Source organism: Python bivittatus, unplaced genomic scaffold, assembly GCF_059951505.1.
Source record: "Python bivittatus isolate LINGU-HERP-01145 unplaced genomic scaffold, Pbiv_v1 ctg000480_np1212, whole genome shotgun sequence".
Lineage (NCBI taxonomy): Eukaryota > Metazoa > Chordata > Lepidosauria > Squamata > Pythonidae > Python > Python bivittatus.
The window spans coordinates 100,521,726-100,539,994 of NW_028277075.1; the positions used below are offsets into that span (position 1 = coordinate 100,521,726).

At 38.8% G+C, this 18,269-nt stretch overlaps 1 protein-coding gene across 1 annotated transcript in view; it reads right to left on the reverse strand.

Annotated features, from left to right (window-relative positions):
* Positions 1-1,236: 1,236 nt before the first annotated feature.
* CCDC148 (coiled-coil domain containing 148) overlaps positions 1,237-18,269 on the reverse strand; it is a 97,610-nt gene continuing 80,577 nt past the window's right edge. The window contains exons 11-13 of the mRNA XM_025170299.2: positions 9,615-9,732; positions 2,323-2,463; positions 1,237-1,468 (exon numbers count right to left, since the gene is read on the reverse strand). Of these exons, the coding sequence (XP_025026067.1) occupies positions 1,322-1,468; positions 2,323-2,463; positions 9,615-9,732 (406 nt within the window). The 3' untranslated portion in view covers positions 1,237-1,321. The remainder of the gene's footprint in view (positions 1,469-2,322; positions 2,464-9,614; positions 9,733-18,269) is intronic.

Genomic DNA, 18,269 nt, shown 5'->3' on the forward strand with positions numbered 1-18,269 from the left:
GCAGGGCTGGGACTCCAATTTGAAATCTGCAGGCCTTGAGAACTACAATTTATTTTTCTTTTGTTGAGCAAGTTGGCAAAATTTAGAAACACTGTACAAGAAAGATAGCTGTCACACAGCGCCCTATAAAAAAGACGTGGTGCTGAAAATAAAACACAGAGTTTGCTAAAACAGAACCACTATCCAGTTCCCAATCCCAGAAACAAATTGTTTGAACTGTAGCTAACTGGCAAACTACAGATTTGATGCACTTGTTTACATATATTTCATATGCAGCCAGCGTAAACAGTGGAAATGCTTTTAGGGTTCCAAAATGAAATGGCTTACAAGTTCACTTTGCATACTTTATTAAGGACCTTTATAGTTTAAACATTCTAATTTTTTAATTTATTCTCAAAATTAATTTGCAAAATGAAATTGTTTGGATGATTGGTTTGCGGTAAACACGATGAATCAAATTGGTTTCCATAAGTAAAGAAAGTTTCCATTTCCATGTATAAGAAGAATCCAGCCAGAGTAGCTCATATTAATGAGGGCAGATTATGGTTTTTTTATTATTATTAAAAATCAAGTAGTAGAACTTGCAATGAAAATGAAGTGGACTATTACTACACAGGTAAAACAAGCTGTTGTAGATTTTGTGTGTAAGGATTAACTTTTAAATTAGGAATCCCTACCTTTAAGAAAGTTGGCCCTCTAAAGACCTGAATGCATCTGGCTTCTCCTCCACTGCAGAATGGTTTGCAGAGACTTGGAAAGAAGACAAGGCAGGAAGTCCATTTGGGAATGGTGCAAATAGAGATGGGGAAGTCATCCAAAGGTGCCCCATGGATTTACATAACACTTTTGGTTAATCTCTGCCAACAGATTGCTGAAGATCAGCCAGTGAGCTCTGCAGACAAGTGTGCTCTGAACTCAGGATATTCCAGTTGAATTCAATGCCACATGCTGCTTCTCTAGCCCTGATGCAAAGAATTATATGCATTCCCATATGGATATGTATAGCCAAGCACGGGTTGTACTTTCCTGCAGATGTTCATCAAGAAAGATGATTTCCCCTAAAAATAATTAGACTGTAGCTTCAGTAAATTGTTCTAAGTCCCATACAGCAATGCTCAAGACTGGGGGGTGGGGGGTGGGGGTAGTATGAAATAGATGGTTCATTGAAAACTGCTAGGCAATATATATATTTTCTCTACAGAGGAAAAAAAAAACCCCATCAACTCAGTATCCAGCTTATTTTTGGAACTATAATAGTTTATTTATGTATTCTTAATAGTCAGGGATGAACAACTAAAGCATTTGACCATGTTGCAGAGTCCTATATTTTAAAAATTGTGGAGGCCATGTCTCTCCTTGGAAGTTTAGGTGGTGGGATTTTAGGTAAAAGCTCTTGAGCATAAACTGTGCTATGAAGTCCAGCTTCCCGGAGAGCCAGCTCAACACGAACTCGGGTATCAGAAATTATCTGAATAAAAAGATAATACTGTATGTCAATATAAGCCACATATAACAAATTGTTGCAGTTACAATCAACTGCAATTGATGTCTCAGTAACATACATGCATGCATGACCACCCCTCTGATGTTAGGTATGTTTGTGCCCAGGTTGATAAACATTTTAAGAAATGTAATTGGAAACATCTATTCTAATCCCCCAAATGTTTAACTCGTATTGTTAACTTCTAAATATTAATTCCTCTTTTCAAATTAGATACTGTAATTCTTAGTGTTTATTAGAGACCCCTTTCCCTAGATTTCAGGCTGATTTCAGCTATTTCATGCCCTAGGATGTTATGTTCTTAGTTGCTTTTTAGTTGTGTTGCACTCTTCCTGTTTTGTACCATTTTTAAATGTTCACCTTTAGTGTTTCTGCTTCTAGAGCACTCTATACAGGTACTGCCCTATCACAGTCTTAGTTTAGTCTTATTTGTGCGTGTATACTGGTCTTAGACTGCAACAATCACAATTTGATTTGATTTGATACAGTAGGAATGCTATTTCTGAATACTGAGACTATCTGAAAGACTGCCTTCTCCTGTACAAATCAACTGGTATTTTCAGATGTCAACCTGTGTCCTACCCCTACTAGAAGCACATAAAATGGGCCTTCTTGGTGGCTGCTCCCAAGCTCTGGAACTCTACCAAGACTGGCTGAACTAGTCACATTTTTCTTGTTCTTCTGCCATCAGGCAAAACCCAAACCTTTTCATGCAAACGGTGTCTGGGTTCACAGATGCCCTAAACTCTGATGAGGTATGTTTGGTTTTGGCTTAGTGTGTGGTTGTTTATGTACGCCAATCCACTGCACAAGCTACACACCTGCTCAGCATTGAATGTATGCAACACAAACAGAGGTTTCTGTAGAATAAATTCTTCTTCAGTCCCAATACCCATTCGTGCCTTAGAGGCCACTGTATCAGCCATCATCCGAGCAGGATCAAATTCTGCAACAATAGCAACCTGAAGAAGAAAGGAAGTAGGAACAATTCTTTCAGTTTATATGTTCCAACATTATGCTCATGCTTTCCCCACTTCCTTTGATAAGGTCCAGAAAACCAAAAACTGACACTGATAGTCATTTGATCTAGATACTGACAGCCGTTTGTTCTAAAATTATCATGTAAATAACAGTCAAAACTAAGCAAACAAGCAATTCAAATCTGCAAAGTTCACGTTTCCCCCACCCCTACCCTATGCTGGTGGTCCAGGAGGATAATCATGCTATCAGGATGCCCAGAAAAACCACCAAGAATAAGATTCCCAGTTTGGCTTCTGATGTAGATCATGCATCAAGGCTGATCAAGAATGTCTCAGTTCTAAATCTAGAAATTCAAATTTCCAAGTCTCGAAATCAGATTGAAATCAATAAAGGTAAGGCTTTAAAAATAAGAATTAGCATTTTCAACTAACTTGAAAATATACTGATAGTCAATGCAGTGGGTCCAGGAGAGGTGTCATATGTTCCACTTATCTACCACATCAACATTTAGGCAGTCATATTTTGCATTTTGCATTTTCTCAATTATCTTCAAAGGCATCATTATAGTTGTCCAAGCTGGTTCTCAGAGGTATATGAGAAACTAAGCCAAAGTCCATCTCTTCAGACAGATTGACCTAAGAGCAGCAGTTGTAAACTGGTGGAAACCAATTGTGGCCATCATAGCTATTAAAGTTTCCCCAATTAACCCTCTGAGATTTTCCAGCTGTGCATCTCCTTTCCCGAACGACAATACCTCTTAGTTGGATTAAGTCTCAGATTTTGGATTCATCTATCCTGAAACAATCTCCAAACCTCATTTCAAAAGCTTCACTGCCTAACCACTGCCAGAGTGGTTAGAAGTGGTCAAGCTGAGCATATAGTTTATGTTTCAGGAAAAAGAAGTCTTAATTTCAGGAATTTGTATCCAACTCACTTCTGAGAATCAGCTTTGGCAGCTTTAGCCATAGATCTAATGGACTCAGAAATGTACCACAAAATGGACTTTGGACCACTGGAGATGGCTGTCCCTGTACAAACCAGAACCCTCAGATTTTGTAACTAAGGTAACTCCTCTGATTGTAGAATCAGAGTTGGAAGTGATCTCAAAGGTCATCTAGCCTAACTCCTTGCTCAGTTCAGACAGAAGGCTACCAGCTTCCCTCTGAAGAACTCCAGCGGAGGGGAACTATCTTTTCATGAAGTTTATATCATTTGCAAATCAGATATTTATCCCCTCAATCATTTCACCCATATCATTGATAAAAATGTTGAACAGTGCTTGGCCAAAACATCACCTGGTAGCCTTCCACTTACTGCTTTTTCCACAAGCTGACACGGAGCCATCTAAGCAGACTCTCCGGTTGCAGCCATCCAGGCAGTGAGGAACCCACCTAACAGCTGCATTATCCAGCCCACATTTTCCCATTTTATTACCGAGGGCGTAATGGGAGACTTTGTTATGGAAGCTTTCCTGTCAATCAAGGACTGATAGTGGATATTATTTCCATTTGGTTGGCATTCTAAACTAAGCATGATGATAAATAAAAAAATGACTTCCTTTCCCTGAGCTTCTACCATTTTAACTGGCACACACACCAAGAGCATGCAGAGACTGGCTTTTTAAAAAACCTTTATAGCTAATGAAACTAGACCAGAAAGCATTGACAATGACTAATAGTTCTGCTTTCAACTGATGAGTCGCCATAGATATTAAAGCGGTGACATGGAGCATTTATGTGGAACAAGCAAATGTATTTCACTTCCCAAAATTTCCATATTTGTAGCTGTTGTGGTTTCTTGGAAGCAGCCCTAGGTAAAATTGTTGGCAGATTCTCAATGTCTCATCCGCATGGACTGGAGTTCAAGTGCTTATGTAAAAATTGGTAATCAATTGGATGTTTTGTTTAAAGACACCCCATTTTCTTCAATTTGTGCTCTAAAAATTTCTTCAATAATTATGCAACAGAAGCTAGATTTGGGTGGCTTATTTATTTTTTTATTGTACTGTTATCCCATTTTTCAGATAATTGTTCCCAAAGTGGCTCATGCCAATTAAAAAACAGACCCTGCTTTGAGATTACTGTCTAAAAAGACCAAACATATCTGGGAAGTGAGGGCAGGGGGGAGGTGTGTGGAATGGAAAGGAGAAGAAGGGAGGTCTGTTCTTCAAGACTCCAAAGAAAGACTGAGAAATATGATGGAGCAATTTATATGCAGCAAAGGCTGGATTGAATTTCCCTTCCTGGAGCTCTAGCTTGAATAACAATATGAGGTTCCTGTTCTTTTGGCCTGTGGGTGAGGCCAAGATCTGCTCCCTTCAACTCTGCATTCCCAGGGCATCCATTTAAAATAAAGAGCTATGGATGTAAGAAACCGGTTTTATGATTCTGAAAATGCAGATAGGATAACAATAACAACCCTAAAAAGCATCTCACTTTAGAAGGGACTTCTTAAGTTGCTAGGCAGCAGCAATCAAAGAAACATGTATGTTGACCCTGGATTTGCCTGGGTCAACCACCCACTCGCTTTCTGTCTTATTTTGCTATGTGCTGAGCCCCAAATCATTTTATGTGCCGAAATGTTTTGTCATGCAGTCTATGTAGATGTGGGCTAGTGGTGTTTGGGGAGAAAGAAAACTAGCAAGAACTTAGAGCATAAATCAACCTGAAAGGGAACACAGTTCCTGACATATCTAATCAAGTGACTAATGCAAGGGGAAAACATACCAAGAAGTGAGTGAGAGAGCATTTTGATTATGGCTTTCTCTTCTGGCAGTGGATCCTTGTTTTTATCTGTTCTAAGATACTGATAAGAAGATGGCTTTCTTGGCTCCAATAAATAAATATATTTCTACATTGGTATTACAGAACCCATTGCCATATCAACAGCAAGAGGAGGACCCATGAATAGCAAAAGCTATCCAAATGCTATCAAAACCACAAGTCGACATATAGCTGAGATGAATAACAGCATTCCTTTTTTTAAAAAAATGTGGATTGTATTGAGACTGCCTCCTGTGAAAAGATTATTGGTACCCAGTGATTTTATAACCTGCCATGGCTATTGTTTCCCTATCAAAGCAATACAATCAAACTTCAAGCGACTTACCATCAGTGACTACTACATTTGTTATATAGCCACTGAAATATAAGTGGCATACTTTAAGTAAAACAGCGACATTAATTTATAGTAATGTAATGCATACATTATCCAAGGAACATTTCTGTGGAATTACTGCTTTAGACAGTAGACGTATTCCAGTAGCAGCAGTACAGGATAACCAGTTGTTGCCAGCCAACTCTGAGACCCAAACGCCTTCCTAGTAGTGGGGTTTGTGAGGTGGACAGATGCTGCTGTCTGTATCAACATATCGTAGTCCTCAGTTAACAACGGCAACTGGGACGAGAATTTCCATTGCTAAGCGATGCAGTCGTAAAGCACAACGTCACGTTACTGTGTCGCTTAGTGACAGAAATTCTGACACTTCTGGTTGCCATCGTTAAATGAAACACTGTGGGTCGTTAAGTGAGGATGTCATGTAGTTGCTATTTGTGACCTCCTGCCAGCTTCCCTGTTGACTTTGCTTGTAGGAAGCCGGCAAAGAGGGTTGCAAATGGCAATTGCGTGACTGCAGGATACTGCGACGCTGTAATTGTGAGCTGGGCCCCCCCATCGCAATCATGTGACCATGGGGATGCTGCAACTGACGTAAGTACAAGGACTGGTCATAACTTCCACTCATTCAGCACCATCATAAATTTGAACAGTTGCTGAACAAGTGGTCATTAGATGAGGACCACCTGTATAGTTTACATTTGCTGATCAAATGTAATTTTAATAATCTGGTTCAGAATGGAGATCAAATTCCAGTTCTGAAAGAATAGGTCTCTGTTTGTGTAGACTCAAGTAGGACAGTTTGGAGCAACTTTAACTCTTAGTTAACCTCAGAAAACAACTGCTGCTTCATCTCCAGAGGCCACTGCTTAGTTTTTAGGAATTAGGAAAGAAGAACTGATGCAATGTTCTTTATTTTGCTGCTGTTGCCAAATTTGGCAATTCGTTATAGCATGTTGATTAGTGAGTGGCATATTATTGCTATATTACACGTATGCTCCAGGATCTGCATTGCCTATTTGCTTCACAGTTGACTTTCGTTGTCTACCTCACAGTTGACTTTTAGAGCTCTAGATGGCTTGGGGGCCTTTTAGATTGCCTCTTCTAGTCTGTCCCAGTCCAGCTTTTGATATTTCTGGAGGAGGCCTTAGCCATGATGGACAATATTCATGAGTAATTATCTATGCAAAGGCCTCATCAGGTGTGGCCCCTTATCAGGAATGTCCACCTTTCTAAGTGCATTAGGAATCACAGGCAAGTCAGCTTCATCAATTGCTTAAAGCATATCCTTTCACCTCAACATTTGGATCCTCTTGCTGCTATTGATATTAAAAGTGCAGGGTTTTAAAAGATTAGGCTAATGTTTTGGGGTTCCCAATTCTGTAAGTTTGCTTCCTTTTGTAATATGTTCTAGGATGCTCTAAAATCAAAATTTTGTAGTCCAGTGCTGCTCTCATCATTTGCATTGCACTACAACCATGATATATGGAAAGCTAACCAAGATGCCAGATGACTTTCTGGTTCCATGCATATTCTTCTCTGACTTGGCAGCCAGTGGAAATCAAGAAACTCTGGGTTGTATCTACTGGCATTTAGAGGACAGAAGCTGCCCACAAGCTACCAGCTACCCCAGTGAACATCTTGAAGAAACACTGGTGGTGGTTTTCTCTGGAAGTCAGCAAGGATTTGGGCCCCAAAGGATCTGCTTAATTTTTTCTACGACTGGGAAGTATTTCTCACTGGTCCAAACCAAAGCTAGGAGCAATTTAACCTCCTGCTAAATATGAAAATTACAAGCAACATTAGCTGCTGTTGTTGCTGTTGCTACTGCTGTTTTACACAGCATATTGCAATCTTAGGACAATGTAATACTGCCATTAGAGAAACAATGTCAAGAGCTGGAAAAAAAAACTATCAAAAAATTCTATACCAGCAGATTCATATAAACAAAGCAATAGTTGGAAAACATAGTTTAGCCAAAAATTAAATGAATTTTACATGAAACAGCTATGTGAAGAAAAGGAAAGAGAAGGAAAGAGGTCAGTTTTATGGCAGGAAACAAACTAGATACTATTTGGTCTTATATCGTCAAACAGAGGGAGCATGGTTTAGATGTCTTTGATCTAGTTCATTTACACACAACACAACAACCTAACAGTACATAAAATAGTTAAGAAGCCTAGTACAAACTCCACACAAATTCAGGATACTAACAGTTACAAAAACAGGATTTATTATTGATTGTTAGATGCATCCAACTAAGACTGCTTGGCCTAGTATCGTGTAAAAGGTTGTGCTGGGCATCACACTTATCTAAGCTCTTTGTGATCATTGGAAAAGCATCTCCAGATGCACGTAGCATGGTTTTTTCACTCTTCCTGAATGGCTGCAAATGAAGTGGCCCGGCATTTTCTGCCAATTCCCAAATGCTATGTTGTCAGTCTGTAACGCTTTGGCGGCTATAGCCCAATGTACGCTATCTTGAAGTAAGAGCCAGTAAATGCAGCGAAACATCTTTTTGAGCAAACATTCATGGAACTGGGCTGTTAAGCTTTTTGCTCCAACAGATTTCAGGTAACAGGACTTGAATGTGACATTTCTTAAATGAGAAGGGTGAAGCCGCATGCTTACTGCAGGAGTGATGCATTGTACGATTCTTCTTTTTCAGAATCTACAGATTCTACAAACCCAGCACATTTAAATTTCACATTACACAGAAGGAGTCATTGTGGATTCTGATGCCATTCTGTAGCAACCTTCAAAACTGCTGGGTTGGAGAATCATTCCAGGGCAATCACTTGTATTGCCTAAGAACCAGCAGGCAACACTGAATAGCATACGCAGCTATAAAAATGCTTGAGGTGGAAACTGTACCAAAGAAAAACTTTGACCAAAAATTCTGAATCATAATGGGAAGATCTGACAATATCGGAAAGATATATATATAAATCCATAGTGTCAGGATGTTCTTGCTTTTGAGAGGGAGCTTGTTGCTCATAGGAGAAGTGACTAATTGGGACATAAGATATATTCTTTCCAAATATTCAGATGTTTCCCTTGAAAATTAAGCACTGATATATGAAAGTCTTTTTCCATCCACTGGGCTAGCCTGGATTGCTGAATTATACACGTTTAATTCTTTCCACTTTCAGCAATATAAAACTTGCTCCCAAAAACATACAAACATACAACCAAGGAAGACAGGGACAAAGAAAAACATTGATAGACATGAGGACACACTTAGCTCTCGAATGCTACTGCTGTGATGCAATGCCTTTACTTGAATTTTTATGCATAACAAAAATATCTTGTGCCCTCCACCCTTTTCTGTGAAGATGACAACCACCATGGAGTTTATACAGTACTCCCTTCTATATTTTGTATCCCTTTTTGTGTTTTTGTCATTGCGGTTATACTTCAAAAATATCCCTGTGAGCAAAAAATGCAGGATCTAGGAAGGAAAATAAAATGCTGGAGGGCGTATGTGAGAATGAGTCTGTGTGCATGTAGAAACATATGCAGGTATTAATTAGCGAGAGACAACCAGGGTATAAACAAGCCCACTATACCAAAGAACCAATTGACTTGTCTTGATTGATTGTACTTTTACCCCATCCAATAACCAGAGTTCTGTGGATGGTATTACAATCCATGGATACTTCTATATCTCTGGGGAAAGAGACGAAAAAGGAAAAGGAAGAAGCATATTGATTGCAGTCAAGAAGACTTGTTTTGTGCTCATTTCACATGCGCAGAAAATAATTAAGTCTAGTTCTAGATTCAATGGTCAAAGCCTTCTGCTCTGCAGACTTCACATATTAAGAATTAAATAGTAATTATTTAAAACAACAACAACAACAACGTGATATGTCAAAGCATACAATGAAACATACAATGAGCTATAAAGGATGAAGGAATTTTTCCTCTTTTCATGTTCTGACAGACTGATTTCTCAATTTAAAGGTTATGCTGAACCTGAATAGGTTCAATTGCACATGAAAACAGACAGTGAAGATACCTGTTGCCTGAGAGCATCAAGGCGCTTCTTCCTTTCTTCTTCTTCCTGGGCTTCCTTGAGGATTGCCGCTTTTTTCTCCATCAAACGCTTTTCCAACAGCTTTTGCCTAAACTGAACTCTTTGAATAAGAAATCAGAAAGTCAATGACCTACTGCTCATCTACCTTCTCATACTGTTTGATTATTCAGCCAAGCATTAGGAACAATTAAGACCTTAATTAAAGAAGTGATATAAACTGTAGTTTGTCTATGAATGTTTATCTTACAGTAGCAACGCAATGCTACTCAGACTTACTCAGGAGAAAATATTAAGTTCAATATGCATGCATAGGATTGCATTGCAAATGTCTTCATTTTGGTAGTTATCATTATTTGTGTATGAATGCTGACAAACCCAAATAAATAATGTGAATGTCTTAAAATAAAATGCATTTAGATGTCTTATAGCCTAATGCACTTATAAAGTTTGCTGTAGTTTTCCACACCTACCATATTTCAGATAATTAACTTATACCTGCGAACTGAAGAAGCGTCACTCAACCCAGGCCCATGACTAGGATCAGAGACGATGGCAAGCCAACTTGCGGCATATCAACCAGTGATTATGCACACTGGCTCTTCCTGCAAACTTCAAAGCAGCCATGCAGCCCCAGGAAAAGAGGCAGATGCAACTTTTGCAATTAGGTGCTACATTTGTGATCCTCTGTGCTCCAAAGCATCTTTTTGGAATTGAATCTGAAGTGCTGCACAGCCCCAGCATTCATTAACTTCCCATTATTGCACTAAGTTGATTAAACATGTACAGAACAGCTTAAAGAATTATTACAGGGTCATCCTAGCTAATTTGAAAAATATTATTATTTATTGTATCCTCTACCTATATTGCTAGCAAAATATCAGCCTTAATCCTAAATAGTGACATTTGGAAGTACGTAAGTCTTGCTGAAATTAATGAAATGATACCAGTTAATGAAATGACACTCAAATGGTTAGGATGAACTTTTTATACCTTTAGATGATTACAAAATTGGTAAAACTGCCTCTGTACAAGGAATAATTCCTTTGAAATAAGGAAGCAACAGTTGGAGACTTAGCACAGACTGAAGCTTGATTCATAGCAACATATGGCTTCAAATGCATTCTCATTAAATGGGAGTAGAATCTAGATGAATAAGGAAATTCCCAGTTATTTCCTGAACATGTACATGTAGTTTATTTAATTCTATTCCTTTATTTACATTTATATCCTGACCAGCTCCAGAGAAATATAACAATAATGATATAAAAACAAGAGATGACAAAATACATGTTAAGATTAAAACAATCCACGCCACAGCTCTTAATTACCAAATGCTCCCTGTTACACAATGATCCAAACAAAAATGTCCTGTCAGAAGCTGCTATTTGCTTTACAAAATCAGTGACAACTTAGCCAATATCCTGCATAAGTTACTAAGACCACCAAATCAGCCCCAGAAACATATCCTGGCTGAAAGCCCAATTGAAATGGATCAAAAACTCAATGTAACTCAGGTAAATCTGGAGCAGAAAGACTACCAGTTCTTAATCATCTTTAAGATGATTAAGTAGAACTTCTGAGATTAAGTAGAACTTCTGAGATTGGCCTACAATTGTACAAGTCTCCCATGTCAACAGAAGATTTCTTCACTAAATCTGTTATTACTGACTTCATTAGGCAGGGATGAACACATCTCTCCTACAAGATGTTAATAATTTCTTTAACAACGAAACCAGTCCCATCCTGGTCAGGAAGGGCAAGAGGGAGAATACAGGTTGTGGCCAGAATCTCTCTACACACACCCTACAGACGTCTTTGGGGGGGGGAGGGAAGTACAAATAAATGTTGAGATTACATCCTAATGAACTGGCCAATTCTGCAGTCTCAAGTCAGTCTTTTGTCCTTAGAGAATGATGTTTACTGGTCCATCCCACCAAATCCAACATGTACCCTGCTGCATGCATGAAGCCAGATATCTGCTAAAATAGGTCCACGGCCATCATGGAGAACATTAAGTTTTGAGTCACTCCTGACTGGTAACCTCAGCATGGACAAGGAGCCTAGGACAAGGAGCCCCACACCCAAGATTACCCAGAGACTATTTCAGGAACAGATCCTGTTAAGCAGTGGGAGGGAAGATAGACAAGCAATATCTCTACACTCTCTTCAGCATGGAACCGCAGCAGCATGCACTCAGAAGTGGTGTACAGCTGTATGGAGCATTTGGGCAGGGAGATGTAATTCCTATATACAACATCAATTTTGCCTTCCAACCCTTCAGTTTGAGCTTGCTCCATCACAGAGTGGTCTAGCAGACAAAGCTAGAAGAAATGAATAACGCCTCCCTTTGGGTCCCCATTATACACAGATCAGTACTTTCATGTAGAATTAAATTCTGAAATCCTTCCTTCCTTCCTTCCTTCCTTCCTTCCTTCCTTCCTTCCTTCCTTCCTTCCTTCCTTCCTTCCTTCCTTCCTTCCTTCCTTCCTTCCTTCCTTCCTTCCTTTCAAGTTGTGGAAGTCACCATTTCTATTACCTTGGCTTCCTTGATTAGGCTGCCACAGAATGTAAACCTGAACATTTACAGTCACTCCCCCAAGACTATTTCAAGGTTTGCTTCCAAGCTGTTTTCCTTGTCCCATTGTCCCCTATTTTCCTGATTAAGTTCCTCTTAATAAGAACCAATCCCATCAAGTAGATATAATTAGGTTCTCTGTCTTATTACTGTATTCACTTTGGGATAAAGTCCTCTCCTGCCTTTTAGGCACAATACATGCTACATGGCCTGACAATTTTTCAAAGGGGTATTTTCTCCTCAACTATTACCCCATTATCACTTGGACATGAAGTTATCAGTCTGTCTGTCTGTCTATCAAACTATCAATTGCTGCCCCATTCCACAAGGACTTGTGACAGTGCACAATTAAATAAAAGTAAAGCACATGAAATTAAAAATCCCCAACATAATCAATTTTAAAAAATCAGTAAAATCACGTTTCAACAATAGAATCAAATCTAATATAAACAGTCATCCAGTGATTTTAAACTCCAAATGCCCTTCTGAACAGCTCTGCCTTCCAAGCCTTCCTGAAGCTCAGGAGCAAGGGCACCATCAAGATTTCCAGGAGGAGGGGGTTCCAAAGGTAGGTACTGCCACAGAAAAACAGTTATTTCTTGCTTTTCCCCACATCTCCCACAGAAGATTCCCACTACATGCCCACCTAGGACAAGTGCAATGGACTAAAATCCATTTCGAACAGATAGTCCTGCAGACCTAAATGCTCAGTTTTAAACACTCACTTTTGAATTCTGAAAATCAAATTAGGGGTTAAAATAAAGTTACAATAATACAAAAAGCAGTAATAAAGATCACTTAATACTGTACTCAAGAAAGTCTATGGATGCTGTGGTAACTTCAGATACTCCTCCAAGTCTTTCATTTTTTTCAGAAGGTTGGCCAAGCTCAGGTATAAAAATCTGAAGCCTGGTGCCGTCATATAATCTAAGCACAGAAAGAGACTTCGGTTTACTTTGCCAGAGAACTATAAGACAGAAGGGACAGGGCATTCTGCTCTATTTAATTTCCAAATCAAAAGCAGGGACAAATGATCTGCAGCCCAGTTTAACTAGCTATTGAGTTGCGAAACAAGCAAGTCAATCAAACCTTGCATTATCAGGCTTTGGAGCCATGTGGAAGCTAGTAAGTATATCCACAAACCCCCCCCCCCTATGGATGTTATGTTAGCATTTCATATAAACATGCCTGTCCTTAAATTATATCACAGGCACAATGTCCTGATCACTTCTATTTGCACAGTGTGTGTGTGTGCACGCGCACACGCACACACCAGTTTTCATAAAGCCTCCATAGAGTTTAGGAAGTAGAATTCCATCACTCATTCCTCTGGAAAGGGACTTGAAGGTTCTTCCCCAAGAAGAATCCATGACACAACAAATGCTAGCCACAGGTGAAGTCCAGTTAGCATACTGTATGTCTTGTCCCTTATGAAAAAATCTACAGGGAGCTAGAGATGGTTATTTTAAAAAAAACATACAAGGCAGTCCAATATATAGTTACATTACCTTCCTGGGAAGTATAAATCATATGAAGTCTGTCTTTAAAGAATGTAGCCTTGCAGTGAACACATCCAGATTTCCAAAGGTTAAATAAAGCTAGAAACAGCAGTTCCTTCATCTCATACATTTACAATCCTACTCATCCCTATTTCTTTTGACAAATATTTCTGCATATTTTTTAAATCCTTAAAACTATAAAATTGCTATATTGTGAAGTGGACAGTAGAACAAAGGACCCCTGCGCTCCTAATCCTCCCTTTGCAGAAACAGTTCTCCACTGGAGCCACTTCACCACCACATGAAATCTACAGATTGTCTATGTTTCTGTCACATGCCAAGACATCACATCAGAAATCTTGGCTGTTTTGAATTAAAGCTGTCCAGTGCTCCAAACTCAAAAGTAAAAAGGTGTTTTGGCATGTGCAAGGACACTCACATCACACTTATCTGCCACTCTTTAAAGCAGCCATGCCTTTTCCCAAGTTCATGCAGCTGCACCCAGTTTCCAATGTTTTTCCACAGTGTTATTTAATCACATTGTGAGCCCATTTATGGCTTAGTAAAAGTATATGGTAAGTATGAAGAAGCTTGTGCACTGTGTGAATGAACAGGCTGTCTTGAGTCAATGGTGGAAGAAAGGAGGATTTTTTTTTTAAATAGTAGTTTTATTCTACTGAGTAGTAAGGTTCATCTAGATTCATCTCAATCTGAACATCATCAATTCATAAGTCTTAGAAGCACAAGTTCTCTAGATCACATATTTATTTATTAAATGTTGTAACACAGCTAAAGAATATGCTATGTATTATGTGGGAAATTATGATCAAGTCTTCCACCTTAGAAAAGAAGATTACAGTTGTAGTACTTTCAAAGCACCATATCAATCCATTTTTAATTTGATCTGTAAAAATGTTACAAATATAAAGTTTAGTAGTTATATAAAAGTTATGCAGCAATCAGTTTCAGTGTGATTTACAGCTAGCTAATAGAGTAGGATTGTGTAGCAATAAAATCATCATGTTAAATCAGGGTTCTTTCTACTGGCTCAAACTATGATGTATCTAATGCATTTCTGATTTTTAACTAAATTTTTGTTTGGGACAGAAAATATATCCATTACCAGCTAAGCCCTGGGATTTAAATGCCACACCAATCAATTCTTATATTCTTATATAATTTCCAAGAGAAGTCAGGCTCAGAGGAAAACTGATAAAAAGGGGATTGTTTTCAAATGACCCAAACCAAAGATCTTTATTCTACAATGTCCCTAGATCACTTTTTCTTAAGGTTTAATTATATCTTCAAAACTAGGTTTCATGTTGAAGCACTATGGATAACTCAGAAACCTAATGCTGGCTGAATCCACAGATTGAAAATTGAGGATGTTCACAAGAAGAGCTTATATAGGTTGTATAGGTAAGAAAACCAAGTGAGGAATTCACAACATCTCTCATATGACATTTAAACTATGAATATATTCCCCGTGATCAACTACCTGTGAGATCATAGAAACAGGCACCAGGCAAGTCAGTTGGGATGTGCAGTGATAAGTGAACACTTTAAGTAGAACTATTTATTTGGAGGCTACATAATCAATGGATCTCAAAGGCAGATCTATGAAGCTCTGAATCCTTCTTGTTTGGAACCTGAAAGAACTGCAAGCAAATGACTGGGGAGAAGGAAAACGCACAAGCTTCCTTCCTTCCAGAAAAATAAACAAGCAGAATGAAGGGACTCAAACACAGGAAGCTAGAGACATTACTGCAACCTTCCTTCACTGGGTGCCCTCCAAAAATGTTGGGGCTGTCCACATCAACAGAAAGTGAATAAGAAAATGCATAACAAAGGATATTCTAGGGGAGAAATTGAATTAAATTCACTTGACACTCAGAGGCCTTGCATTTGTGTATTCATGTCCGACAGCTCCGGCAAATACATTTTCAAAATCTCAGTGCCGGCCAAGGATTACCAGAATCAACCATGTGGGGGCTCAACTTCTTTCATCTGGCAATTTAGCCGGGAAAGAGAAAGTCTACTTGGATTAGAAGCCATACTATTCTAAGAAAAATCACTTACATTTCAGATGCATGAAGCTGTGGGCAAATACTACAGAGGGCTATCTGGTGTTAAAGAAAAAGGGAGAGTCAGCTGTGGAGCTGAAAGGAAGTATTATCTTATCTCTGCCATTGAATAGAGTAGCATGTGCTCTGTGTGAGTGTGAGCATCTGTATGCCTGTGTGTGAGTGAGAAGGGGGGGAGAGAGCTGTACACCTGTTGTTGGAAATTGCCTTGAGGATCATTTTACTAAAAAACAAAATATAAGCTTTCTAAATAATATGGGATGATGACTCAAGCTCAGTTATGTGGAATTGGATGCTACAATATCTGAAATGAAATGGAAGCTAATGAAGACTGATTGTTCCTTTTTACAGAGAAATAAAACATAGAATTAAGCACTACATCTCAAACAATTATCCCCCTCTTTACTTAAATACAGTCACTCATCATTCTCAGAGGTTCACCTCAGCCTATAGCTTTTGGACTTTTGCATTATTAGGGAACTGTTTAATTGAAGTGAAAGTATCACTGAAGAAACCAGAACATGTAAGTCATGTTCATCACTGAAGCGCAGTATCACCATTGTGGTTCTTAGTTTTTTAGGAAGCGAAGCTGACCTTGGTTAGCTTCAGACAAAATCTTCAGGTAGGATTCTCAATCTCTCAATGGATTGAGGATTGGAGTGGGGAAATAGCATGAGATTGATTCTTTTTCAAAGAAAGATCACATCTGCTCTATAGTATAAATCATACTAACATGGAAAAATGTGGATTTGTATTTAATATTGCTGTCTGAGTAAAGTGTTGACAGATGTAATACTAAGGCTAAAGGGACTCTAAGATTTCCTAAATTGTTCTTCCAAGGTTGGATTCATGACTGCGAACACAGAGGACTTCAGAGCCTACTCACTCCTCCTTTTCCCACCTGTCTGGTGCTTTCCAAATTGGGAAAATCTCAACCACAGAAAGCCCATAAAAGGAGCATGGTGAGAACTGGGCTAGAGTTCACTCTGATGCATTCAGGCTCCTAAGTTTCCTTAACACTTTCCCATCCCCCATCTTTGGAGGAAATTTAAACCAGATATTTGGTTCATGTAGAAAAAGGTGGAATTGGCTGGAGAGACCTAACGGTCTATCTGTTCTCATTTTCATGCCACTAGGGTGCAGAGAGCAGGAGTTTAGAACTGTTGGAGGACTCCAACCTCAACCTTTTTCTTGTACACCCAATGTAATAAAAAATTGAAAAAGAAGAGAAAAAGTGTCCATTGTGCTTGTGTCTGATAGGACATAAAAGTGTCCTATCAGAGCCATAGGAAGGCTGGAGGTTATTCCTTCCTTGGAACTGAAGCTGACAGAATTTGAAAGCACATAATGATAGAATTACACCAGGAAGTGATCTCTAACCTCCTGCTAATGACGGAATACTTGCATAGGTTTTAAAGCAAAGGCAGCCTAACTACCCATCACTGATGAGAGTCTACCATCTTCAAGGCAATATGTCCACACTGCTGAATAGCCCATATAATCAGAAATGTGTTATTTGGATTTAGTTCAAACCCCTTGTTAGACATTTAAAGTTGGGTTCTACTTAATAGAACTAGAGAGAATACATTTGTCTTATGGAACAGCCCTTCTAAAGTGGTTACGATGGTGCAAATCTATAGTTATAGATTTATATAGCTCAATTATACAAGCTATAATTGAGTTATAGTGGAAGAAATTCTACTGCTTGTAATCTTGGAGAAAACAATTGCTGGCATGGTTCATAGCACTGGGATAGATGGAGGAATAACATAAATAGAAAGTCCTAGGTTCATACAAGGACATGGAAAACTGATCAGATATAAGTACTTGCAGGAAGATATCCAGTGATTCTTTACATAAAATTCTATAGTATGCAAAATTTACCAGTAAGTTGGTTCAGTTCATATCAGTAGGAGATTGATGTACAAAGGTGTGCAAAATCATTTTGAAACTGAGCTGGAAGCACCTGTTTCCAATTCCAAAAAAAAAAAAAAAAAGCTGTTCCATCCTTATTGGGAGGATTCCAAGCTCACCATATTTAACATTTGAAACTCATTACTCACCTTTACTGGTATGAATGGAAAAAGACTTAACTGGACCACAGTGAAACACTACCCTACAACACTACTTGTGCCTAATCAGAAAGAAGCCCCGCCAAGCACAATGACACTGACTCCCAAGGTCCCGTGCACACGATTGCAGCCTGAATGCTTTTAATATTTCCTTTCCTTCTAGACAAGATTTTTAGTGTGGAATTACTCTGCTTGATTCATGCAGTTTTACTAGGGGCCCAAATAATATCTTTCCCCATGTGTAACTACTATAATGTTTTCCCACTGTTCCTCCGGTATCTTTTCTTTTCACCAAAAACCCATTAAAGAGCATAAGAAACCGGCACAATGTCTCTGGATAAGGAGTTTCAGGAACACTCTGTTTGGAACCCCCCTGTGCTTATGAGCACAGGATAAACAAAATAGCA